The sequence below is a fragment of the Aulonocara sp. 'chitande type north' Nkhata Bay genome, linkage group LG5, assembly GCF_057382095.1.
Source record: "Aulonocara sp. 'chitande type north' Nkhata Bay isolate Kocher_YH1m ecotype deep benthic linkage group LG5, A_spYH_male_GT1.1, whole genome shotgun sequence".
Taxonomy (NCBI): domain Eukaryota; kingdom Metazoa; phylum Chordata; class Actinopteri; order Cichliformes; family Cichlidae; genus Aulonocara; species Aulonocara sp. 'chitande type north' Nkhata Bay.
In genome coordinates this window covers 26,236,889-26,263,955 of record NC_141348.1, presented here as the reverse complement: position 1 = coordinate 26,263,955, position 27,067 = coordinate 26,236,889, and the positions used below count along the sequence as shown (strand labels likewise).

Genomic DNA, 27,067 nt, shown 5'->3' with positions numbered 1-27,067 from the left:
TATATTAATATTATTATTATTAACAATTTGCAATATGGCGGGTTGCAATGTACATGTATGTAATATTTAATGGTTATTTTGTTTACTTCTGTTTGTGGTGAACTCAAAGCAAATGTGACAACAAAAAAGCTGAACCGCATTAAGTGTATTGTCTAAATCACAGCTTGTGTAGGTGGCGGTCAATGTGGTGTGATGTGTTTCAAAATGCTGTCTAATAACCGCAGCAGTACACACAGTATGGTGTGTTGTTTGATTCATGGCTGCCTGTGCAGCAGCGGTAGCAGCAGCTGCTGGTGGTGGTGATGATGATCATGAAGCCTCGGTATCGTTTGCGCTGCTTGCTGCTGATCCGCGGCACATGCTCAGTTATGTACACCCAGGCAACTTTGAAGTCTTAGCTGTGGCTGCTGAGGTCATTGCACAGGGAAAAAAAATAGAGCGAGTCCCTCCACTACACCGCCTCCATTTTGAATAGCCATGTAATAGGGGATTCGCATAGTTTGTGTGTATCGCCCGCTGACTGCGCTGCGTAGTGTCAACAAGCCACATCCAAACATCCTTCGACATGGACGACCTGTTCAGTCCGCGGAGGTAACTTCATTAACTCGCCGCCTTCATTTACGTCGCATTATTTAGTTGTCTTGAAATGTGTGTTTTAGTGTTTCCCCGCGTTACTTTGAGAGCAGCTTGTGTGAAATAGTCGGAGTGTCAGTGGTCACGAAGTTCGTGCCTGGCTAACAAGCTAGCCAAAATAACAGCGTAACGCTACTGTCTAGTTAGCAGCTAATGGCACGGGCTTGTCAAAACGCTTTTCTGGGCACGGTTATTTCTGCAGCTATCGTGTAAATAATGTCAGTAAATTGGATTAACCTTAGGTAGAGTTTGCAAACATTTATTGAATCGGCTGTGGAATTCCCGTGAGGCATGTATTTACATGAGAGACTGCTAATCGGTGTCAAAATGTTAGGCATGCTAATGTTGATAATCATTATGGAATGCTTAGGTTAACTAGGCTGGGTAGGGTTTACTGTCAGTCTGATCTCCAAAAGTAGCACACACTGTTCTCGTAATGGTGTCCGTAGAAATTAGCAGCTCATGTATGATTGATTGACAGGGTTTTGCGATGGCTGTAGCGTCGGATTTCATTCATGTAATATAAGGAAACGTCGCTGCTCACGGCTGAGATTGGCCCACAGAGGCGGAGGGGCGGGATGTTATCGCACTGCTGAAATCACTGTGCAGTCTGTGCGAGGGAAGCTACTCTGACAAGTTACATGCAAATATTGATCTTGTGCCTGACTACATACCGTACAGCGTTAATTACCTGTTAAATACATGTGTATGCATTTCAGACTGCAGTTAATTAATACAATTGAGTTTAATTTGCTCTGGTGTAGAAATGTAATGCTGCCTGTTTTTTGTTTTTCTTCTGTACTTTCAGGAGCCTAAACAGCACACAGGGAGAGATCAGAGTGGGGCCAAGTCATCAGGTAGCTGCTTTATTTTATTTATTTATTTTTATAAATAAACTATAATTAAGAAATGCACCAGCTACTAGACTCACTGTACAGCCAGTTCCACAAGACTTGTTGAGATTAGGAGGTGTTTTCTGAACAATGTAGCTAAACATGTGTCTTTCAAACCTGCAGGGACTTGCACAGGTTTGCAGTTTCACAACTTTTTCTTATTTGTAGGGCTGCACCAATTTGTATGATAACCACAGCTGTTTCCAGTGATTTTTTTTGTTTGTTTGTATTATCCTGCTCTTTTTGTGTGTGTATGTATATGTGTGTGTGTGTGTGTGTGTGTGTACATACATATACATATACATACTCAGAACAATGAGAAAGTCCAAGGAACTCAAGATCTAAGGAAAATCAATATACCTAAGTATTGGTCAGTCCAATGAGTGCTGTCAAACAAATCCTTTTTAAGGTGGCAAAGAGAAACTACCAGTTGTCAATCAAGTTAATAGGCTTCGGCTTTGTCAGCACTGCCAAGAGCCAGGTCTCTCTTGGAAATGAGATTTTTCATCTCAATGAGATATTTACCTGGATAAATAAAGGACTAATAACAAATAAATAAAAGATTTATATATTTGAGCCTGTGTGAATTAAAGAAAGATATACATGCATCCCTTGTAAATGTTTCTTTCATAGCTAATGTTACATTCCGGTTTCTTCATGGAAATCCTATTATGTAACTCAGCTTGCTAAACCTATTTGATAACCAGAAAAACCTTAAACCATTATTTACTTCATACACATGCTAATAATGTGTTTTTTGTAGCTTTTTCTTTGTAAGTTTTGCTTTTGTTGTCCCTTGTACTGATTATTTAATTGCTGTGCTTTTGGCCTTTCGTTTGTTGCACTGCAGGCCAAGCTCCCAGAGCTGCAGCCACGGCCTGCGCCTGGTTTGCAAACTCAAACAGAGAATGAGGAGCTCATGTGGACGCCTGGGGTCAATGACTGTGACCTTCTCATGTACCTCAGAGCTGCTAGGTAAGTGGAAGTCTTGGCACCTTTTGCAAATAAAAAAAAAATTGCATGTATAAAATTTCTTCAGAAATTTACAATAACATCTAATAGTAAATAACTCAGTGCCCTTACTGAACAGCTAAATACAGATGTAACTTTTTGATTACAAAATAATCTAAAACTGTTATGTAACCTTTAATGTGTTTTGGCAGTACGTACCATTATTGGTGTAAAAATACTAAAAGGCAAAGAGAGCCAGTCTTACCGGCCCACTTTTGACACAGTCATCAGGAAAGTGTTACAGATGAGGAAGTACATGCAAAATAGAACCACTCTTGGTTTCGCTATTGTTGTTAGATAATTTCTTTTCTGGTTGGTTGCAGTAGATTTCAGTCAGTTCAGACTCTATTGTGCTTTTTGTTTTGAGTTTTTTTGCTGCGTTATGTTGAAGTTAGAAAATATTGAGGCGGTGATGCAGGGATTTAGTGAATACTGCTGTATCTAATCTGGCCTTACAGTTGCTTGTGTTGGTGGTTTGTTGGTATTCAGCATTTCAGCAACATTTTTCATTCGTCGGTACCTGTTAGTTAAAAAAAAATAGTGCTCCAATGTAGAGCTGGGCGATATAACGATATGTATCGCGATATAACTTTTACTCGATAGAGAAATTAAGCTATCGCGATAGACCTCGCCGCTCTTGTCCTCTTAAAAAAAAAAAAAAAAAAAAAAAAAGGTCAGCCGATCCAAATTCAGTAGCGCAGAGCCGAACCAATCACAGCCGCAGCATCACGTCGCGTGACTTGTTACGTACAGCACAAGTGCCAAGCCGCACATGTGTTTGTTTGGGAAGCAGCCAGCAGGTAATGGAGCCAGCGCGTAATGGAGGAAATGAGTGTGCCGACTAGAAAAATCAACCGAGCGTGACCGAAGAGAAAACAGATGATGGTTCCAATGCCGGAGAGATTGTCGAACGGAAGAGCCATAGAAGTTCCGTAGTGTGAAGGTATTTCGGCTATTTCAAGTCTGACAAAAAACAGAGTAGCGTGCACTGTAAATTGTGCCGAAAGCAAGTCTGGAAATACAATAAACTGGTGCATGCATCACACTGTGCGCCACGTTATTGTTTCGGTGAAATGAATTTCTACAATACTGTTACTGTTAATTCTACTCTCTGCAGTGTTTAAATGCTTACATATACACACAGTTACTGTCCCTCCACACATACGACTCTGTTCTGCTTCTATGCCCCAGCTTTGTTTACTTTTTCCCACCGAGGCTTCTAGACTTCTGATTGGCCAACATTTCTGCACGGTTAGGAATCTAGCGCCACCTGCTGCTTTGGCATGTTCATAGCAGCGTTTTCCTTCATTTCTGCCTTTACGTGTGAACGGGATTCTTTTTTAAAACGAAAACGGAAAATCTCCGTTTTCAAAAATACCCGTGTACGTGTGGACGTAGCCTCAGTCTCTGACTGGAAGCGCTAATTCGTCATTCGGCTTTTGTCAGACTAAAGTAACTGTTAAAACTGTTTGAAAAGCTCAGCTATACAACAAGGAGAGATTGAGAATTTCCTTTTAGTTCTCAGTTTATTTGATATTGACAAAAGTTAGTCAGTTTTGTCTGTTCTTCTGTAAAACAAACTAAGATTTATTTTTAGAATTAATACTTTGTTTCTAAGTGGAATTGACAATTTAGTCTGTTTCGTTTGTTCTATTTTGAAACTTAAACGCTTTAGCGGCTGCCTTTTGTGTAGTTTGCAATATTTGCCTTTATTTATCTGAGTACATCTACCCTGTTGAACTTATTATGGGAAATAAATATTTAAAAACAAGCTGCTGATTATTTCACATTTTACTTGTGAGCAACGGCACATTTAAATCTTACAAATATAGTTATTTGGCTTATATCGTGATAGATATCGTTATCGCCTGAAATGAAAAAAAACATATCGTGATATGAAAAAATCTCATATCGCCCAGCTCTACTCCAATGATATAAATGTTGCTTTTCTTGCTCTTAAGCTGCATTGCTGTTCTCGCCTTTATTTTTTTGCCTGATTTATTAAATATCATGTAAGCAGGCAACATAGGAAAAGTAATGTCAAACTAAGAAAGGGTAAAGGTACCCCTTCAGCATTGGTTTCACTTGTTAACATAAATACTTCTGTTTATTTTCAAGGAGCATGGCGGCATTTGCAGGGATGTGTGATGGTGGATCCACAGAGGATGGATGTTTAGCAGCCTCCCGTGATGACACCACACTCAATGCTCTGAACATGGTATGAGGCACAACTTGAGTCATATTATTATTTTCCAGCATCATTTATTGCAGATGTATTAAAATCCACAATTTTTATTTTAGCTTCATGCAAGTCACTATGATGCAGCAAAAGCTCTCCAGCGTCTTGTTAAGAAGCCTCTGCCAAAACTTATTGAAAAGTGTTGGTCGGGAGACGACGTGGTGAGCCTTTTTTTTTTTTTTTTTTTTTTTTTTTTAGTTATATTGCATTAAAGGTTTTTTAGATCTTTGTGCAAGCTTATACAATTTCTAAAGGGTTTAAATATATGTAACACATTTAGTATTTGCGGGTAGTGTAGATGTATTTTGTTTTATTATTATTTGGGCAGTTTGCCTGCATCTTAAATGGTTCTTCAGATAGAATCTAATATGATGCATCTCTGCAGTAGCATTGCGTCTGTAACAGCTACATGTTTTAAAAAGCAGATCACTAGTTTTACAAGGTAAATCAATTGCATGTTTATTGAAAGCTCCTGTTTGTAATAGTGTTCTGCCTGAATATCATTCAATTTGTTTTGCCTTCTGTTGCTCCCTACAGAAACGCTTCATCAAAGGCTTGAGACAATATGGCAAAAATTTCTTCCGCATTCGGAAAGACTTTCTCCCCAGCAAAAAGACTGTAATTTCACATTATGCTTTTGCAGACAAAGCAATTTATAATGATTGTAACATGTCACTGTTGTCACATCTTTGATCAGAAAGCCATAACATGACAGTCATAACATGACTATCTGTGTTCTTGTCATCAGGGAGAACTGATCACTTTCTATTACCACTGGAAGAAAACACCAGAGGCCGCAGGAACCAGAGCTTACCGACAGCAGCGCAGGCAGCCGTCCTCTCGCAAAGCAAAAACCCGATCTGCAGCTTCTCCTTTGAACGCACAGTCTCGAAATTATTCAGGTAATCCTCATAAGCTTCTTTGGAAAGGTGTCCCCAAGTCTGTTGAATGGAGGGGTAATTGTAAAATCCAGAGGTTTGGCAGTCCTATGAGCTGGACTTTGTGTTGGTCTAAGCTGTTTTTGGCATGTTTGTTTGTTTTCTTGTAGTGGATGCAAGTTCTGCCAGTGATGATGATCTTGATAGTGAAGACAGTGAACAGGAAAGCAAGAGTTGCAGTCATTGTGGCACAACAAGTGAGTTTTAGTTTTAGAACAGTGGCTAAAAGCTGATAAAGAAAGCTGTTTTTAAACAGTTAACAGTGAAACTTGTACCTAAAGCCATTTTTCTTGTTACAGCTTCTAAGGATTGGCACCAGGGTGGGAGAGGCAACCCTTTGCTGTGTACAAGTTGTCGTACTTATGAAAACAAACACGGATGTCTGCCGTCAGCCCCAAAGTCAGGAAGCGCTCCGTTCATGTTTAAACCTGTTAAAGTGGAGGAAGAAGTGAACAGCAAGCATGCCATGAGGACACGGCGTAGCAGAGCACCTGTAAGCGTGAGGCTGGCAGATCAGCCACACACTCACTATTACCAATGACATTAGATTACAATTAAATTCGATTTCATAGCTTTAAGTCTTGCTTCACCTCTTTGCAGGTTTTGCGAGTAAGGGATACTTGTCATCCTTGTTTTGGGTTTTAACAATATTAAATGTGTGTTCTGTTTTGTTTTTAAAGCAGTTATCATCGTTACGAAGTGGCCACAGAAGGCTTACAGGCTCCCCGACCAGTGAGGATCAGCAGTCCAGTAACCAGCCCTCCCCGAGTGGATCCATCTCCAATTCTTTGAGATCGTCTTCCACAGATACTAAGAATGAATCCACAAAGAAAACAAACAAGGTAGAGCATGATTACCTATTCGTATACTTGTTGGACCTGTTTGGAATTATCTTGTGATACTAGCTTGGTTGTTTGTGGGTCACTTTGGTTGCTGCCAAACAGTGGAGTGTGGGTTTCTTTTTTTTTTTTTTTTTCTTTTTGCCTTGACAACCACATAATTTTTCAGGAAAAAGACTAGATGTTACAGTCCCTGATAATGCATTGCTTTAAATGGAGAGAGTCTTAAGGGATGGCTGTGATGAGGAAAGGCAGCCCAGAAACTTTACCTGCAGCACACATCGTTGTGTGCCTCAACTTTCGGTCTTTTAACAAAGCTAATATTTAAACAGCTGTGTGCACAGCATTACGATGTGTGTATAGTTCTGTCGGTTGGAGTCATCTAATTTGTGGAGAGTAATGACATTTTTGTCCTCTGCAGAGGATAAAAGAGGAGGTCACGTCACAAAAGTCAGCAAAACGTGTACGGGAAAGTGCTGCTCAGGAGCCCGATGAGCCTGAGAAAGTAACACCTAAAAGGCCAAAGACACAGGTGAGAGCACATGAGCACTTATTGCAAACTAAAGCTGCAGTAACACTTTTATGATGATCCTCATCATTTTTGTAATGGTAAAAATGGTAATTGGCCTGTATTTGTATAGCGCTTTTTACTAGTCCCTAAGGACCCCAAAGCGCTTTACACATCCAGTCATCCACCCATTCACACACTGGTGATGGCAAGCTACATTGTAGCCACAGCCACCCTGGGGCGCACTGACAGAGGCGAGGCTGCCAGACATTGGCGCCACCGGGCCCTCTGACCACCACCAGTAGGCAACGGGTGAAGTGTCTTGCCCAAGGACCCAACGACCGAGACTGTCCAAGCCGGGGCTCGAACCAGCAACCTTCCAATTACAAGGCGAACTCCCAACTCTTGAGCCACGATCGCCCCATAATATCTAAAGAAAACCTGTTGTTATTCAGTATATATAAAAACACAGTTACTGTAGACATGAATTCACTTTTAAGTACAATATGAACCAGGCTTTTTGGTGTGTGTGTGTGTGTGTGTGTGTGTGTGTGTGTGTGTGTGTGTGTGTGTGTGTGTGTGTGTGTGTGTGTGTGTGTGTGTGTGTGTGTGTGTGTGTGTGTGTGTGTGTGCGCGCGCGCGTGTGTGTTCCTCCAGGATCCACAGAGCTCGCGTTCAGAGGGTGAGGCTGAGGTTGAGGAGGAAAGCTCTTCAGAGAGTCGCAGTGCTCAGGACGATGGCAGCAGTGACACCAAAGACATCGATCAAGACAACCGAAGCTCTTCTCCTAGCATTCCCAGCCCTCAGCAGGGCAACGAGAGTGATTCTGACTCATCTGCCCAGCCCAACGGTGTTCCATCAGAGCCGGTTGCCCCCACTGCTGTGTTAGCTGACACACCGGTCCCCCAAGCCCTCCCCTCACAGCCTATCACTCCCCAGCTACTGCAAAGCATACCCTCTGCAGACCCAGCTCAGAGCCCCCCTCCTCCCTCTCCAGATCCCCCTCAGGCCGCCACTGGCCAGTCAGCTGCCACAGTAGGCACAAATAGCCGTGCACAGCCCACCCCTCACTGTATTTCCGGTCCACCTGCTCTGCCATCATCATTGGAACAGGAGTCTCCTGTTCCTCCAGCATTTCAGATCCCATCCACTCTCAACTCTGCGCAGCCTTTGCAGCTGCATGGTCCATCACCTTTGCCCCCCCAACGACCCCCATCCTTCTTTAGGGATGGTCAGCTCCACCAGCCTCCTCTTCCTGGTCCTCAAGTCAAGCCTCCTCCCACTACTCCTATTCCACCTTCACACAAACAGCTTCCCCATCAGTCTGCTACACCTTTCCCCCAGATGCCCTCTAATCTTCCGCCGCCTCCTGCTCTAAAGCCTCTCAATTCCTTGCCCAACCAGCATCCTCCAGGTGCTCCCCCTCCCCCTCTTCAGCTTATGCCACAACCTTTGCCTGTGCATTCACTTCCAAGCCAGCTTCCAGTGATCTCTCAGGTGCAGACAAACTCTGGAAAAAACATGACTTCCTCTTACTCACCTGCTGCAGCCTCACACCCCCTCACCTCTGTAACACCCGCTGCTATTGGCCCTGTACCGAGCCTCCAGCCATCATTCCAATCTCTTCCTCTGAGACCTTCGTCTGGCAGCGCTGCAGGAGGTTCGCAAGTTCAGGTTAAAGAGGAGCCTCTTGATGAGATGGAGGAGGCTGAGAGCCCACCGTCTCCACCTCGAAGCCCCTCACCAGAGCCAACCATTGTCAACATGGCAAGTCATGCCAGTCAGTCTGCACGGTATGTTTTTGTTTGTTTGTTTGTTGCAAAAAACAATCCAGGTTTTACTTGACAGGTGCAGTAAAATCACCTGAGAAATGTCAGTCCAGCATTTTTTCTCCTTTTAAAAGATGTTTTGACCTGTGAGAAAAATATGTTTCCCTTTCGCGTTCAGCACTTCTGTCTGAGAAATGTCTGAGAACAATAAAGTATATCTCATCTTTACTCAGCTGAGAAATTCTCCACTAGGCTCATTATCTCCTCTCTGAACTTGCTTGTCTGATATTTTTTGTCCCGGGCAATCAGTGAACAGTGAATTTTTACCAGCCACAATACAATAGCTGGTATTGTTTTCATCTTTTCAGTGTGTTTGTGTCAGCAGATAGCATCACAACTCAGTATGATGCACTTGTTAAACTATGCAGGAGCGTAGCTGAGATAAAAATCAAAGTCCAGTGCAAAGGGTGTGTGAGAGTCTGTGTGATGTAAGTCTCTGTGATCTCAAGATGGCAGTATTTTTTCTTAAGTTTTATATTTTATTGTTCTTTACACCAATTCTTGAAGCTTTAAACAAACAGATGTGTGAGAGCAATGACACCTAAAAGAGTAAAAGTATTGGAGCAGAGTCAAAGAGCTGAGCAATGCAGCTGAAATGGACTGTAGACTGTGGTGGTAATTTTATGTATCAATACAAGTCACACTTTTCATATACAAGTAGTCATGGGAACTACTGTTACAGTAGCTGCTTTAACCGTGGGCCAGTTTGCAGCACATTTTGCTTTTCCACCAAATTGACTGGATGTATTTCTGTTTGTCTCCGGTCAAAATTTAGATTTTGATATTATTAATTTGTTGTAAAGCGTGACAAAAAAAATTGAAAACACAATAATTGGCAGGATAATAAACTCACACCAACCCCTCAGCTAGTCTGGAAGTTCACACAAAATGATTCATTCTTCGACTAGAACTTAAGTTGATCCAAAATGCCCTTCAAATGTTTCACCAGGCTTTTAAATCTGCCTGAAGTCTGTCTGAAGCTCTTTGTATTGGGAGACTTAGATCAAAATCATAACGTTTACTTTTATTTTCATTTCCAGATAAGTGATGGACGTAAGGCAATCAAACAATGAGCATAAACAATGTTGTAATACTGGTTCTTGATGAAGCTGATACTCAGTGCTCATAAATGCATATCTGTTAAATATTTCAGGTTTATCAAGCACTTGGATCGTGGCTACAACTCGTGTGCCAGGACAGACCTTTTCTTTACTCCACTGCCATCCTCCAAGCTGGCCAAGAAAAGAGAGGAAGCTGTGGAAAAGGCCAGGAGAGAAGCTGAGCTCAGTGCTCGACAAGAACGGGAAAGGGAGAAGGACAGAGAGAGAGAGCGAGAAAGGGAGGCCGACAGAAGTGCTGTAAGTGCAATATTCTTTTAATTTCATTTTTCCCCTTTTTGTTACATAAAACATGTCAACAGTTATCTCTCATTTGCTTACAGAGAGCATCCAGCTCCTCTCATGACAGTCGTATGAGTGAAGCTCAAATGGTGGCTCAAGGCCACGGACGCCCCTCCTTTGAGCAGCCGCCCACCACAGTAGCAGCCGTTCCTCCCTACATTGGCCCAGACACACCTGCCCTGCGCACCCTAAGCGAATACGCCCGACCCCATGTCATGTCTCCCACCAACCGCAACCATCCTTTCTATGTGTCCCTGACCCCTGGTGACCCTTTGCTGGCCTATCACATGCCTGGCCTGTACAGTGCTGAGCCTAGCCTCAGAGAGCGTGAGCTGAGGAACCTCAGAGAGAGGGAGTTACGCGAGAGGATGAAGCCTGGCTTTGAGGTCAAACCCCCAGACCTGGAAACCTTGCACCCTGCTGCAAACCCTATGGAGCACTTTGCAAGACATGGGCCATTAGGTCTTCCTCACATACCTGGGCCCCCACATCCCTTTGCGCCGTTCCATCCTGGGCTGAACCACCTAGAGCGTGAAAGAATGGTGTTAGCGGCACCTCAGCTGCGCCCGGAGCTGACTTACGCTGAGCGACTCACTGCAGAGCGGCTTCACGCTGAGAGGATGGCTTCAGTGGCGACTGATCCTGCTGCCAGGCTGCAGATGCTTAATGTTACACCCCATCATCACCAACACTCTCACATTCACTCCCACCTCCACCTGCACCAACAGGACCCCCTCGGTCAAGGTGAAGTTAATTATTCAGCAGTATTCAACATATCAAGGTCTTAATATTACTTTAGCTTTTTACAATAGGTCTTTCTTTTTTCTTCAAACAGGTTCAAGCCCTCATCCACTAGTGGATCCTCTGGCAACAGGACCACGTTTGGCCCGATTCCCTTTCCCTGCAGGCCCAATCCCCAACCCTTTACTTAGCGATCTTCCTCATGATCATGAGATGCTGCGCCACCCACTATTTGGTTTGTAGTCTTTAATGTACTTAGTCACAGACCACATCTTGACTCATTTCTAAATTCCACTGGTTCACTGTGACCTTGTTTAAATTTGAAAAGGAGCAGCGTATCCACGAGAGCTGCAGGGCCCAATTCCTCCGATGTCTGCAGCTCATCAGCTTCAGGCCATGCATGCTCAGTCTGCAGAGCTGCAGAGGATGGCAATGGAGCAGCAGTGGCTGCACGGGCATCACCTGCATGGAGGCCCTCTACCAGGTCAGGAGGATTATTACAGGTGAGCTCTCTCTATTCGGTCACTTTAGTAATTTGAATAATAAAATTCTCTATCTGAATTCATGTTTGACCATTTAACTGCGCAAGGTACAAATTGAAATTGTACTTTTCAGTGATACTTTTACATCATTTGCCAAAATGTCCAACATGCAGTCAACACTGCTCAGGGAAACTCATGTCAATTGTTACACGTCATTGCACCATCTAACTCTTTTTCTGTTTGTCAAAAGCCGTCTGAAGAAAGAAGGTGACAAGCCATCTTGAGTCCAAGGAGGTGCATGCCCTGAAACTCTAAACTTTTACCCAATACTGTGTACTTTTGAAACTGTAAGAGAATATTTTGTGTCATTTTTGTTTGTTTTAATATATTTTAGAAAAATATTTGTGGATCTCTATGTGCATTCCTTGTTCAGCACTTAATGCGACTGTCAAAGTCCGTCTGAGATTTTCATATCACTAGAAAATTTATACTACTTTATTATTATAATATTCAACACTGATAATAATAGCATTATTAATAATAATATTATTATTCTGACTCTTATGTGAGATTTAAAGTGACTCTAAAAAACTTGTTTGTTATGCAGTCACTTAAATGAGCTAAAATTCAGCTCTTATAAAGGATATGAAAACAGACTGACTTTGGTGTCAACTATAACTATCTCTGTAATGATTTCTAAAAGATTTCCTTGTACAGAATGACATTTAAATCGATGTGTGGATGATTGTAATAACCTAGCATGACTCAGTCTTCAGTTTTCACCAAACTAGAGTAGCGAGTTGCATTGTGATGTTTAGCCTTTGAAAGCATAGTAGAGGTTGTATGTACTCCTAAATCTGCTAAATATTTGTTTAAATCTGAAAGTTTTATATATCAAGATATCTTTTCACACTATAACCGAAGCTTTTATTCATTCATTTTTGAGATTGTACCTATATGAGCGAGTTGATATAACAGTAGTTGTGAACACTCGACCCTTGATCCAGCACAAAAGTAAGTCATAAGCTAAAAACAGTATATAGTATTATTAGTTGCAGTGACTAGAATCGGACCATGATCTGTCTTTACAGACAGTGTTTTAATTGATTTTATTAGGAAAGCGTATTTACAGTTTTAATGAGAACAACTTAATTGGATCGAAACTTCAGCTTGAACATTTTTAAAAAGAACTGCCCAAATTCAGTATTTATGTGACATGATATGAAAGTGTATCCATGACATATTTATTTCAATAAATATTTCTGAATTGACACCATGTCCTATTTGCACTTCCTGCTCTTCCTTTTTCCCAAAGAGACACTAAAAGTGTAGTTGAAATACTCACTTTGGTTAAGGCAGTTAATTCTCTTACTGTGTTCCCTCAGACACGTTCTAGGGAGTTGGCACGTTATAATCCATCTAGAGCCAATCCGGTGTGTCACAAAATTGCCAATCTCGCATACAGCTCCACCAGGGCTGATGTGCATGTGTGAAAATGTCTTAGTAGAACCATTCTGCAGCTAATTTTACATTTCTGGAGGTTATGAAGTTCAGCTTGTGTTCAGACAGAGGAAAAGGCTCTCATTCTTGATTTGATTGCATTTAATCGTTTGTGGCACTAAAAGCAAATCACATGAAGTGTTTTGACAACAACCATTTACATGAAAATCTTTGAACAAAATTGTCATTTCACAAGAGCAACAAGATAAATTTGAGACACTAATACCAACTAAACATATAAATTGTTGTCTTTTGTGTTTTGTTGAAGGTACTAATGAGAAATTTGTTTAGCTTGAAATTTGTACACCTGCAGGATGTGACATCATCATAGGAGATCTTGCGCTGACTTTTTAATAATTTTAAACCAACATCTCCCCACTTGTGCCTCTGTGCCCCCCTACCTGATAACGGAACCAAGAAGAAAACAAACAAATTTGACACTAAACCAGTTTATTTATTTTAATTTACCCAGGATTTTCCACAATAATAAGCTGAGTTAACCTTATTCAGCTGAATCTGAATAATTTCATCTTGTAGAAAATGTTTGAAAAATGCCAGAGCCCCTCTAAACACCTCTTAAATCACACAGACGTGACTTTGTCTTAAGATTCTCTCAAACAAAGACATTTGCGAGCCACTGTTTGTATTCAAAGCTTTTCTGTCAACTATTTAACCTTTCCCTCCAACATACAGCAAAATACATATGAGACATCTACAGCAAAACCTTTCTTCCTCCACACAGACAACCACTTACACTCTCCATCTGGTCGAAATTAAGCTGCTCTGACATTATGCAGCTGTGTGTTTTAGGACAACAAGACATTCAAAGTGGAAGGTGGTGAGCAAATCTAAAATGTCTAGTTATGGTCCTTGTATCAACTCAGGCCTACCCAGAAGTGACACACTGAAGTTAATAAAACGTTAAAATGCCTGATATCGCTGTAAAATCTCTGCTTTGTGGCTCTAAACTGCATTGTTGTTCTTTCACACTGAAGCTATAAATCCTGAATATCTTTGTCACATACTGTCCATACTTGACCTAAAAATTGCACCAGAACAACTGAGGCTGGAAACAACTTTCATCTCTCTCAATTCATGCCGGGCTGCAGCTTTAAACTTTGTGTATGTACTTTAACTGTAGACATTTTGCAAAATATAAATACAGTGGATTTCTTTTTATCCATGGACCCAAGTGAGAATGGCTGGAAGTAGTTTGTTTTGTATGTACATATCAGAATTCAAGTTGAGGATTCCTCTTCTTCACATACTGCCGCAGGTACCGGATAGCTGATAGTGCACTCAGATTTGCTAGTAGAGCTGAAAAGGATTTCCATGGTTATTTTGAATTTCAACTTTTCATGTTTGATCACCTAGTACACAAACATGTGACAGGGAAAATGTTTAATGTTTTAAGGCAAAAGTTATTTTCCTTACTAAAATTGGCAAAACTTCATAATAAAGCCTACAACTAAAGATGCAATTCTCTAGTAACTAAATGGAATTTCAGTGTATTTGATTTGAAAATCGAATGTGATTAAATTTGCCTACAAATACTTAAAAGTAGGTACACTAGAATAAGGGGGTACAAGTCAAGTGTTTAAAGGAAAAAAATAAATAATTAGACTGTAAATAACGTAAGTAATTTATAGTTCAAGAGTAATTGTAAGTATTGCATAACTTCAGGTATGTTACAGGGAAAAACTAATAATTATATTGTAAATAAATGTAAGTAATGCCTAGGTACTTTTATGTATTGCTTAAATTTTGGGTAGCTTACAGAAAAGGAGACACACATTATACTATAAGTAATTTAAAGTACTTCATAATAAATTTTAAGTACAAAACAATATCTCCCCATACGTTCCCTTTACGTTGTAAGTACACTGTACTTTTTGGGGTGCGGGTCATATTATGAAGTTGATTAACTTTGCCTCACTTTCAACAATGTTACAGGAAAAGAGACACAATTTGTACTGTAAGTGATTTAAAGTACTGCATAAGTAATTTTTAGTAGTGTGCAATTTAATTGTAATTTTTGAAACAAACCATATTTCCCCATCTTACATCATAAGTACTTTTTAGGGCACGGGCCATATTATGAAGTGGATCAATCTTGCGCCTTTTATTTTACCAATATAAATATAATATGGTCTGTTCTTTCTTACCAACTTACATAAAAAAATAAAAACATGATTTTTTATAATCACAATTCAAACATAACTATCAAAATGAGTGTACAGTGTCTTCTTATCTATATGTGGCTCAGGCGATTAGAGGATCATAAGGGGGTCCTTTTGTCCCTCTGTGGGGGGTTACTCCCACTAGGTTTATATCTGGGACTCTCCACCATTTGACCTTAGAACTGAAGAAGCTTCTCGGATGAGAGGTGAAACGTCTTCAAGTAACTTAAAGAAGTCCAGACGCTTTTCTTTGCAAGCTCCTTTGACTCTTATCTATATAGTACCTTAGAGTTGAGCCTCTCCATAACATCGCCTGTGCCCCAAGAGTAAGGTGTACTTGATGGAAGATGGGAAAATAATTTATTTTTCTACAAAAATACCAAAAACTACTAATCACTTAAAATTTGCCTATTCAGTACTTTCAAAATTAACTACTGAAAAGGGTGCCCAATCATAAATTGTTACCCTAAATTTTATCAGGAAACATAGCAAAGTAATGGAAAAAAACATCACGACTGACTATGACTGATAGACGAACATAAATTCAGAAATGATCATACCTGCTTTCCAGGCATCAGCAGCCTCTGGATCAGAGGATCTTAGTACCCAGGAGGCAAAGGCAATGCAGACTAAACACATGTCTGACTGCTTCAGTGTGGAGAAGATGCCCTGGTGTCCTGTAAGGGCAAAAAGTGAAATTAAATATGTTGCATTTTTACATTTATGTCTCCTGATTTTACGTAAGCTCATGTTTACTTGTTGTCTGTATAGTTTCCAAAATGAAATGCTGCTCTTCTAGCTCTCTAAACAGCTGCGAGGAAGCCGGGGAGACCCTTCCCACACTCAGCACCGGTGCCCCTGGATCTTCTCTCCTGCTGGGTATCTTCTCGAAGTCAACCGGAAACACCCAGTCACCAGATCCTCTGCACCATATGCTCCCTTTATCATGGAAGTGAATTTTTCTTATCGGCAGTAAACTTTTCCAGCTGGCAGATCCACCCACGGCTGCTTCTACTGTGGATCCATGTTGGTGGGCCTGAATGAAAGAATGAGACACAATTCTCAGGGGAGAGATGTCATCCACTTCATCAGAGTTTGCACTCAAGAAAACATTGAGTGCAAACCCACTGCCCACCTTGGGCAGTGTGAGTTCTCTGACGGTAGGATGAGAACAAGAGAAAATGGGGATGGGTTTCTCCTCGTTGCAGTGAAGAGGAGAGAAAGACATTTCATCTCTACATGAACAAAGAGCATAGTCAAAGACAGGAGGCATGGAGATGTCTTTTGGATCATAAACAGTGAAGTGCCTGGAGTCAGAGTTTACTTTATCCTCTGTGAAAAAGTATTCAAACACCTCTGGGTAAGATATTTGGTAATCAAGAAAGTCTGTGCTGGATAGAAAAGACAGAGGAATTTGTGTTCCCAGGCTGTCACTTAGTTTAAAAGCAGTGTTTTCTGCCAAAGTCTGACATCTGCTAAAAAACAGACTACTTTCATCACTACCAAGTAAAGCAGGCAAAGATGCATTCTCTCTGTTGAGAGTTTGTATATTCTGCATACTTTTACTTTTGGTTAACTGTCTAGGCAATGCAAGTGTGCTTGAGGTCAAAGTGTGGGGCTTCTGGCTGTCAAAACACTGCCCTGCAAAGTCCTCTAAAGGCACAGGCGTCTCTCTGCCTTCGGAGCATGTGGACTCATCGTTTGAGAAGAATGGAGAGTCACTCCTGCTGTGCTTGTTTTTTCTGTGAGGGTCAGGGCTGGGGTTCCTGCTGGGGCCAACAAACTGCCAGTACTCCTCTTCAAAATCTGAGGTGGAAAACTCACAGCTTGATTGGTCTGGCTTAGATTCGTCAGCCTGCGTAAAATAGTCCGAGTCTGCTGTGTCTGAAATATCCATGGGAGTGCTGCAAGACAAATTATACTCCACAGTGTCAACCAGAGGGTCATGATTTGTTGGGGATTCATCTACATTTGGTGTCGTGGCTTCTCCTGTTTCTATAGGTGATGAGCCTCTATTCATTCTGAGCTGCAAAATGTCATTTATTGTCAATTTTTCCATTTCATCCCAAAAAGCAGAGATGGCGTACACGGGTCGACTGTGACCCTCAGCTTTGGCATATGTTTCTGGGCAGTCTTCCTCAGAGCAAGGTTTTACTGTTACATCAGGAACACAGAGAGGGGAGGGCTGTTCTTCCTTAGAGAAACCAGGTACTGAAAGATTGATTTTATGTCTTTGGGCTCCAGGTGTGTCCAAGAGTATCAAGCAGTGTGTTTCATTTTCACATGGGGGGATATGATCTGGCATGCTTGTATTTCTTTGGTTGGCAGATGGATGCATCGGGGAAGGCACAGCGCCGGTAGCTTCATAAATTTTACAGCTGGCAGCTGACACATTGGTGGAAAAAGAAGAATGCATTTGTCCGTCCTGTGTAGAGTCAGCATCTTTTTTTTGGCAGCCGGATGTCAAAGATAACGAGCGGCACATTTCTGGGTGTTGAGGAGGATGCTGAGTTTCCTCCACTGATTCAGCTGCTGACAAATAGCTTTCTGAATCATAACTGTAAACGGAGAGGAACTCAGCACTGTCTTCAAGCTCATCGCACTCCTCATTCTCCATCTGTGAATGCGTGAGTGGGTCTCGTGCCATCAAAGCTGAGCTGTCTGGTTCACTTTTGCTTCTCTTCATCATCGGCTTAAGAATATTTTGTTTGAGTGATGGAAAATTGTCTTCTTCATCAGATATTAAAGCCGCTTGTGATGATTCTGAAATGACTCCTACCTCCACGTTGTGTTCATAACTTGGGTTGCTGCCTGATTTTTGGTTTTGGTTTGATTTAGATTCCCTTCTTGCCTGAGATGCAGGTTTATTTTTATTCATCTCTAACTTTACACCACTTTCAGGTGAGTTCTCCTGAGTAGCGTTGCACGCATGACGTCTCTCAAAGGGTTTTTTTTGTCTTCGTTTTTTTTTTACAGCGGTGGGACGTGCTCGCCATCGTGCGGGATTATCGTTCACTGTCACAAACCAGCGTTCCTTCTCTGCTCTTGCAGAAACACTCCTTACATCTTCGTTTACAGCCCTCTCTGTCGTGTCTGGCTCATTCACATTTAATCCTGTTTGGTGACAAGAAAGCGGTTCACTCTCTGGCTGCACTTCTCCATCTTTTGTCAGATGTTCTGATTTATTCAGTAGCTCAGTTTGCAGAGTGTTTGTAGCGCTGTAACCCGTCTCCTCTGGGACTGGTGCAGGACATTTAGGATATGCTTCAGAGTCCTCTTCAGATTTTGTTGCAGCATCCTCCGGCTGATTAAGTGGCACTGACAAATTAAAGCTTTCTTCTTCGGTGCATTCTGCTGTGTTGCTTGTATCTCCATCTTTGTCATTATCAGGATTCTGCTGTGAGTCTTGCTGGCTTTGGCTGACAGCTGAGCTTAGGTTTCCCGAATCCTCTGAATCTGTGAGACTGGCATCATCAAGGCAGGCAAGTGAAGGCTGCTGCAGACTGCACTCCTCACTCTCCTCATAGAAGCTTGTCCAGTCATCCTCTGCAATGTGAATACTGTGATCTAAATCATCCATTCTGACAATTCACATGCTCCTCAATCTAAAAAAAAGAAGAATATATATTTATACTTAAACGGATTTTTTTTTTTTTTTTTGCATAAGCTTAACTAAAGTGGCCTTGAGTGATGCATAACAATCCATTCTTGGTATCTTTGGTAGCAGATATGGTTACGTCAACACATTTGAGTTAAATATAGAGCATGTGCATTTGTCTTAGGCTTAACATTGCTTATAATCACCTGTCATTAAAGGAAGCCATTGTGTAGAGGGCAAAGCTTTCTCAGATCAAAGTTTGATGAATGAGCGAGACTTCAGAGTGGCAAAGTAACACCAAAGCACCTTAGTCACAAGCTCCATAACAAACCCCAAAATACTCCAGGGCCCTGATCTTTGAAAACAGGTCATATAATCTGATATGAAAACAAATCAGCTGCCCAGTGTCAGGGAACAACATATGAACTTAACAAACATCTACATTGGGTTTGTTTTGCCTTTTCAACATAGGGAAAATCTCAAAAATGATTATGATAGGCCTCAATGTGTCAAACACAATACATTTGCCATTTTCTGCGGTTTTGTTTAAGTAACAGTAAAATACCATTAGTATTACTTTTTTGTCCTAATTAATATTATCAGAATATAAACTATTGTGGGTCAATACTGCAAAATATCTTACCAGCAGTATCCATAACCACGAGCTGTATAACCACACTATATTATGTTAAATGTGCTTTAGTAAAATATGCAGAGGCTTACCTGATGCAGATTTATTTATTTATTTTTTAAATCATCCAATTTTCGAGGTAGCTTTGCGTTTTCCTGCAGGAATAGTTAAGCTACGATGTCCATCTGCCCTTGCATATGTCAGACTGGGCCCTTGCACTCAGATGTTATAAATAGAGTAGTATGTCCTGTCACATGTAGCTCCTGGTGCAAACGTCCTTCCCTCGACTGCCAGACACGAGACATTCCAGCACCCCAAAATATTAACCCTGATAATAATAACAGCAATATAAGTTCTATTATTACATTAAAACACGACAGAAATCCAAACATTTTTACTGTCATTCATAAACACATGCATTTATTTTCCAAAAAACAAAATCTTTTCATAAAAACTTTCATAAAATGTCTTTTATCTTGAAAATTATTTTTAAAATTCTTCCTTCGATTGTATCGGCAACATTTAGGAAATGATAGTGTTCTTGTTTGATCGATTTCTTAAATTTTTGTTGGCTGTAACGTCAGCAGTCTTGTTTTTTGCAGTTTTCACATCTGTAGATACTTCTAACAACTTTTTGTGAAAAACGGGTCAGGGTTTCACCAAAAATGAAAATGAGTAAAAACTACCAAAACTTTTACCCTAAATTTTGTATGGATCACCTTGAAACAACAACAAAATACTAGGTCTTGGGGTCACGAGCACCTAGGATGGCAAAGCATTTGACCTTAACCTTCACTGTTAACGTCCAAGGTCAAAGGTGACCTTGAAAAGAAATGCCAAGACATCATATCAAGTAATATATCGCATTAAAAGAGTTGCACAACACACATATTTTTTCAGTATGACACCCTGTGGCATCACACTAAAAATCATTAAGTTTCACAAAATCACCCACTGCACGAACATATGTTAACATCTGACAGATTAAAGATTTTACAGTTTGTAGAAAAAAAAAACTTCAGTCATATGGAATAGGAATGTTTGTAAAGAATAAGATGATCATAAAATACACTTTCAATAATGCCTCAAGGTCATAGGCCACACAAATTAGGAAAAAGCTGAAGTTATCATGTTTAATAAAAGGTTGACATCAGCATGTTGTAAAAAAAAAAAAAAAAAACATCGTAAAGTTGTAGTACAGCCTTTGCCCTTCAGGGGGATTTGCACTCTCTGAGATTGTTATAGATTGTATATTGTTTAAAGTTTTTCTCTGTGGTTTTGCTTTCTCTGTATTATTTTAATAGTATAAATATTGTCAATGTTATAAATAATGGTTTTTTTTGTAAGTTAATTTGAACAATTTAACCTTCTCAAGACAGCGGATAGAATTCATTCGAGTTTACAAAACAACAGTAAAGACAAAAAAAGGCAACTTTGCATTGGCTTATGAAAGGTGCTTTATTTCTGCAAACAATACTTAGATCTTCTGAATTTATTCATGGCACTGAAACTAGAATATGTACATCATTACAAAAACGATACATCATTTGTATAAAACAATATGTACATGTTTTTAGCTTATGGTTTTTTGTACAACAGTAAACACATGAAGCCAAAAGAGGAATATTCATGGAATGACTGCTGCCTTCTATCTGGTTCAGATTGCTCCACACATGCTAAAGACAGACATAACTTTTAGAACCATCTTGTGAATCAAAACTACAATGTAGAACTTGGATAGGGTTAAGGATTGGAGCTACAGTAAAAAGGCCACTTGTCATAATTCAAATACCCAATTATTAGCACAGACGCATTGTGATTAAATGCTTCCTGGCTCCATTTAAAGCTCATAATGGCAGAGTCATCACAGTAACAGCATTTAGGACAAAGCCATATTCTTCATACATTTGGCAAAGTTAATGGTAATCAAGTAATGTTCAAAATGCAACTACAGAGCTGCCGTCTACGCAACAGAAAAAAAAAAAAAAAAAAAAAAGATCTCAATCACACTAAATAGAAACATTGATTTCTTTGAGAAAGAAAAAAAAATCAAGGTCCAAAGTCCAGTGAAGACCTCAGATGTATAAAGTGCACGGGGATGTTTGGAAATTCTAAATTTTGACAGGAAAAAAAGAGGAACTCTTATTTTATATGCATCAGCAGGATCACAGCTCTTTAAAAAAAAAAAGAAAAAAAAAAGAGTGAAGCATTGGCTCTGCACATGGAATGGAAAAAAAAATGAGCATGCAACTGCAATGCATGCTCTGTGTTATGCACGTGGAATACATTCACCTTGACTGATTACAAAAATAATAAATACAACGGCAACAACAAAAGTACAAAATACAATCAAACAATCCATCATCAATACAGTGCCTACAGACCTGGTCCACCAGAGAAGAAATAAAACTATGATGACACGTCTTTTAACCTGTCAGCCTAATTCTAAGCAGTAAAACTCAGTGCACAGTTACAAAATGCAAATAAATAGCACACAAGTAAAAACAAAATGTCTATCGCATGTTCCCGTTCTGTCGCTAAGTCGACGCGACGAACGGTTTACGAGTCAAACCTGACAGGCATCCACGTTCACCAAACTCTTCATTCAGATTCTCTGACCAAACGCAGCAGATTTAAAAAAAAAAAAAAAAAAAAAAAAACGCTTGCCGACAGCATTTCCACTTAAACTGAGGCATGATCGTGAGACGAGCAACTCTCGTTCACCACAAGAAAAGACAAACTTGCACATGAACACGAGCCATTTTTCCTGGGACGGCTAGACTGCGTGGCTGCTTCATTTTTAACGAATAACTAATTGAGTACAAGACAGTTCAGAGCCCCAGAAAGTTAGTTACTTGATACTGGTCAGTTTTTTGTTATACTCTCAATACATAGAGAAAAATTAACAGCCCAGCAAAAGCAGCTACAGTTAAATTTGGCCATCCTTATTAGAGTCATCTTGTCTTCCTTCACCCTTTTGTAAATCTTACGGCGTTCCTGAGCTCTCTCTCCTACCTGCACCCCCCACCCTACACATTATAAACTTGAGCAGATGAAGTTGTCGTGATGGTTGCACTGTTCAGTGTTGACGAAGCAGAGGGTCGCTCTCTTCGGACATATCTGGGTTTCCTCACTGGAAAAGAGAGCAAATGAAGGGTCATAAAATCATCTGTGAGAGGAACAGGAGGACACATTCACTGTAATCACAATTAGCATGTTTGAGCTCATTTTGTGTGGTTTTTTTGTATTGTTTTGTTTTGTTTTTAAATAGAAAAATTTTCCATGCATCCTCATGAATAATACCAAATACTGCTGCTTCACATAATACTTCCTGGTCAAAGATTACAGTTTACAAAAGAGAGTGTGGCCATCTCACCTGACGAGGAGGGGATCATAACAGCCTGGAAGGAAAAGAGCAAAGGTTAAACAGTTGACGCACAAAGACTTCGTTGAAAACAGATTTGTAGTTTCTACACTCTGAATATGCTACTACTACTAAAAAAAACAAAAAGTCAAAATCCACTTACTGTCTCACTTGGTTGAAATATGAAGGCTGAAAAAGAACAAAAACATAATGTTGCATTTGGAGGGGAAAAAAGAAAGTTACAAAATCAAAGCCAGCACCAAAAGCGTGTCACTGTGAGTCACTGTGCAGTGCTCCTCACCCTTGTTGCGGCGGTAGAAGATACTTGGAAGTCGGTTGGAGCGTTTGAGGTAGAAAAAGGAGGCGACAGAGAGTATCAGGAAGAGGCTGATCAACAGCGTTCCCAGAAGTAGAGAGGCTGCCACACCAGGGCCACCTGCACAAAAACACAGCACAAAAACAGGAAATGAACTGACAGACATTTACTGCATCAAACATTCCCGTCTCTAACCATGCAAGGAATATTACACCGCATGAAATCAGTCTGCACATCTTACCAATTTTAGGAACAACTGTCGTTACAGTTGTATGATTTTTACGCTCCAGTGTGTAGTCTAGAAAGCACAGAAAAAGGCGTGTTAACACAAACGACCCAAACATGAGCGACACAATCCAACACGCAAAGAGCTCAGAGTCCTTACTGTAGGTGCAGACTGTTATATTTTCTAAATCGACAGCTGCCGAGTCGCACAATATGCAGACGGTGTTGGTGTTCTCGAGGACGCGCAGGAAACATCCTGTGAAATTCAAGAGAATGACATCTGTATTACATAGTGTGAATTTTTACACACTTTGATTTGAGTATTTATAGTGCTGTAGCGACAAACTACAAGTCTTTCTCCAGTTTGATACACTAAATTAACTGCAGTTTCTATAATCCGATGAGGTACCAGGGCATGGCGATATATCACGCAGATATCTTTAAGCAGCTGCTAAATGCTGTTTCCATTCATGTATCAAAAAGGCAGAATTGTTTTTAACTTATCTTTGAATCCCAACTGTACAGAATAAATCATCTATATCAGTGATGTCAAACTCATTTTATATCAAAGGCCACGTACAGCCGACATTGATCGTAAGTAAACAAAGTGTTAAATGCACATTTAATCCCTGAGATCTTCAAATGCGTAGTTAAACATTAACACACAAGTGCGATGCACAGCAAGCCTTTTTCCAAACTTCAGAAATGAATTATTCTGAGTCATTATAGGGAATAATTTAGGTCAACTAGACTAAAGAGACCATACGCACAAATTTCCAAAATACTTAACAATCAGAGGCTCTGCACTACTCTGAGTCTTTTAACTCTGCCTAATCGTATACTGATAACAACAATGATGTCAAACGGGTCAAATCTCAGTGGTAGCCAACGTAATAAGGCCAATATGCTTTCTCCCAGTGTTCGTCAGTGATGAGACATTAAAAACATCCACACTACCTGGTTCACAGTGGGTGTCATTTGAGCATGAACTGTTAGCTCTTTGCTTATCACCACAACATTCAAGTGAGTTCTGATGTAGGGCCTGTAAGCAGAGAAGCATGCATAGATTAAGAGATCGACATCGGCAGAACATAGCATGAGCTGGTCTTTTGCCTTAGGTAACGTTCATTTCCTACCTTAGTTACAGGCGTCTCGGGTCTGATAAGAATCACGGTGGCAGCAAAGACCAGAAGGAATGGCAGAGCCATATTTGAACCCTTGGAGAAAAAAACAAACAAAAACAAAAAGCAGACAACTTAATACATTTCATAAACAGGATGTCTATAAAGCCTACATACTGGCTAAATTTCCTTTTAGAAAACCAGTAAGTAATGAGAGCTGGCTTCAGATTTTCTTATCTTAAATCATATATTTTTTTTTATTTATTCAACCCTAATGCAACTTATAGACTTTATTTGAGCCCTCTGCAGTTAGGTGCCTGTCTAACCTGCCAAGTGTTTGTTGTAACACTATTTGCTTTCACCTTCCTCTCTTCCCCAACCGGTCGAAGCAGATGTCTGCCCTCACATAGTCAGGTTCTGCAGATGTTTTTTTTTTCCGGTTACAGGAATTATTCACTCCCTATTGTCACAAAAGATTTACCAAGAATTTGACAAAAAGAAAAAACAAACAAACAATTTCATCACTCCTTAACAACACTTGTTGCCGCTGATTTTCATTCCAGTTATTTAATACTTTGGAATACTACGGTTGTCCTTTCTTAAAGATTACACTCAGACCATTTCTGATGAGTGTTCAGTGAACAGTAGGTGGATCAACTGGGCCAGATGATCTTTCAGATCCTGTGGCAGTTAGTTACATTCACATACTATTAATCGGTTTGGATTACTTAAACAAACTTGTCCTGTTTCCTTATTTTTAAAGGTCATGCTGCACACCATGCCAGCAAATGTTAAGTTTTTACTTTACAAATCATTTTGTTGTCGCTAAGATACTTTTTTCTGTCTGTCAAACTGTGCCAACTTTTTCTTTCTTTTTTTGAGATTCGGCTAAATAAATGGGAACGAATTATGTGGTTTTGTGACAAGTTACTAGTAACAAAATGACTAAAGACAGAAAAACTGGTTAGGTGCTAAGCTATCTGTTATGGGTAGACACAACACTGCTTCATCCTTTGAATTAGGTGAGTCTTTTATGCTTGAATGATTCACAGGTCAGTGTTAAGTGGTCTAACAAAATTTAAAAAAAAATGGTCAGGTACAAGGAATGGACTGAAAAGGAATGAAAAAGCATCCAATGTCCAAAGAAAAACTTTAAAGAATCTTCAGAAAACAAAATAAGATATGAAGGATGGCTCAAGGCACAGTACTGTAGGTAAATATGTTTGTCTCTAACTGCTTTAACTTAGTTAATATAAGAATACATTTGTCTGATCACAACAGTGGAAGATCCAGTATATGCTTGATAGTAAACTACAATTTAGTTACCATTAAACAGTTTGAACATTCATGACAACACAAATAAATGCATAGCCCTTTTTTTGTTGTTAATAAAGTAGTTTTCACTATTTCCCCCCACAACTTTTTATTGTGGAAAAACTACACTTTTACATCTAACTCTGCGGCACAATACAATTATTTGAGGAGAAAAGCAGCAAAGCTAAATTATCAGAAAACTGCACGCAACGAGCTAACGTCAGTGAAGCTACACAGCGATAGCTAGCACCTGTCACCGAGCTGAAGGCTTAACTTGATTGTTGTAGCAGTTAAAATAACGCCCAACTACCGAGTTGAAGATCTAAACCTTTTTTCACATGATCGGATATATTTACAATCTAACAACATCAGTAGCCGCTGAGTGTGGAGACAGAAAAAGTTAACTTACCAGCCAAACACCAGGCTTTGGCCTGACCAAACTCCTAGGCGCGGTTTAGTAACCGGCTGGTCTCGTCCGCCGCGGAGGTGTTACCACTCAGATAGTAACAGCTATTGCCAGACTGCTCATCACAACACCTCTGGTGTTGACCCACAAACAGATAATCCTACAACGACTGGCTCACAGCTACCGGATTTACATTTAGCATGTAAACTTCCGGAAACGCCTTTCAAAATAAGAGTTATAAGAACGGCGACGCTCCTGTGAGAAAGAACAGAATAACAAGCAGAACATTTGTTTTATTTCTCTTCTCATTCTCCATTTCGTCCTCCTCCTAGTACCAGTAATAATGATAATATTAATAATGGATCAGTACACACAACGCTCTTGAATTTGCGAGGGTTTGGAAATTATAAATGGCAGTTTTGAACACTCAAATATTTTCACAGGATTTACAGAGTAACTGAAATTTTTTAAACAAAGTACAAAACAATATTGTGTTAGTAATAATTCATTTAATAATAATGGACCACTTTACAGTCCTGTTTAGCTTGTTGTATTGCTTTTATCTTTAATCTAATTTCTGCAGATGTTTGAAAATAAATGCCGATAGATCCATGGGTGGGTGAGCAAGGCATGTCAATAAATACTTGGATTGATAAAGCATCTCTGTATGATAAGAAAAACTTTCTCAAGGACCGGTGTCCCTGCAGCAACACACCTCAATAAAATCAGTAGGTCATTAGCAAGACTCTATAGTACTCTACTGCATGCTGAGGTGGCAACCCCTAACCCTACTCAAGTAAATTTACATAAATGTAAGAAAATGTGTTTGGAAAATGTACTTGTAAAATTACTTTTTATTGCACCATGCTCATTCACTCATGAGCTGCTGTAACATAAAT

At 40.1% G+C, this 27,067-nt stretch overlaps 3 protein-coding genes across 6 annotated transcripts; 1 reads left to right on the top strand and 2 right to left on the bottom strand.

Annotated features, from left to right (window-relative positions):
- Nucleotides 1-347: 347 nt before the first annotated feature.
- On the top strand, nt 348-12,789 carry rereb (arginine-glutamic acid dipeptide (RE) repeats b). 4 transcript variants are annotated; one of them, XM_086292566.1, is made up of 17 exons: nt 348-591; nt 1,442-1,490; nt 2,377-2,501; nt 4,656-4,755; nt 4,839-4,937; nt 5,314-5,394; nt 5,525-5,678; nt 5,825-5,911; nt 6,014-6,207; nt 6,395-6,556; nt 6,975-7,085; nt 7,719-8,854; nt 10,044-10,248; nt 10,332-11,034; nt 11,126-11,266; nt 11,366-11,534; nt 11,764-12,789. In XM_086292566.1, exons 1-17 carry the CDS (start codon nt 566-568, stop codon nt 11,795-11,797), a joined length of 3,576 nt encoding a protein of 1,191 aa, XP_086148692.1. In that variant the 5' UTR covers nt 348-565; the 3' UTR covers nt 11,798-12,789. The 4 variants fall into 4 exon arrangements, with proteins under 4 accessions (XP_086148692.1, XP_086148691.1, XP_086148690.1 ...); XM_086292565.1 differs by having other exon boundaries at nt 350-591; nt 6,398-6,556; nt 11,360-11,534; XM_086292564.1 differs by having other exon boundaries at nt 352-591; nt 11,360-11,534.
- perm1b (PPARGC1 and ESRR induced regulator, muscle 1b) lies at nt 12,724-19,638 on the bottom strand. Its single transcript, XM_086292568.1, has 4 exons — nt 19,515-19,638; nt 15,950-18,798; nt 15,754-15,870; nt 12,724-14,330 (listed from the first exon to the last, which is right to left on the bottom strand). Exons 2-4 carry the CDS (start codon nt 18,771-18,773, stop codon nt 14,245-14,247), a joined length of 3,027 nt encoding a protein of 1,008 aa, XP_086148694.1. The 5' UTR covers nt 18,774-18,798; nt 19,515-19,638; the 3' UTR covers nt 12,724-14,244.
- Nucleotides 19,639-20,866: 1,228 nt separating this feature from the next.
- Nucleotides 20,867-26,374, bottom strand: lg5h1orf159 (linkage group 5 C1orf159 homolog). Its single transcript, XM_086292562.1, has 9 exons — nt 26,172-26,374; nt 24,464-24,544; nt 24,285-24,369; nt 23,488-23,583; nt 23,344-23,400; nt 23,088-23,222; nt 22,950-22,975; nt 22,799-22,823; nt 20,867-22,555 (listed from the first exon to the last, which is right to left on the bottom strand). The coding sequence occupies exons 2-9, from the start codon at nt 24,533-24,535 to the stop codon at nt 22,452-22,454; spliced, it is 600 nt and encodes a 199-aa protein (XP_086148688.1). The 5' UTR covers nt 24,536-24,544; nt 26,172-26,374; the 3' UTR covers nt 20,867-22,451.
- Between the last annotated feature and the right edge of the window lie 693 nt (nt 26,375-27,067).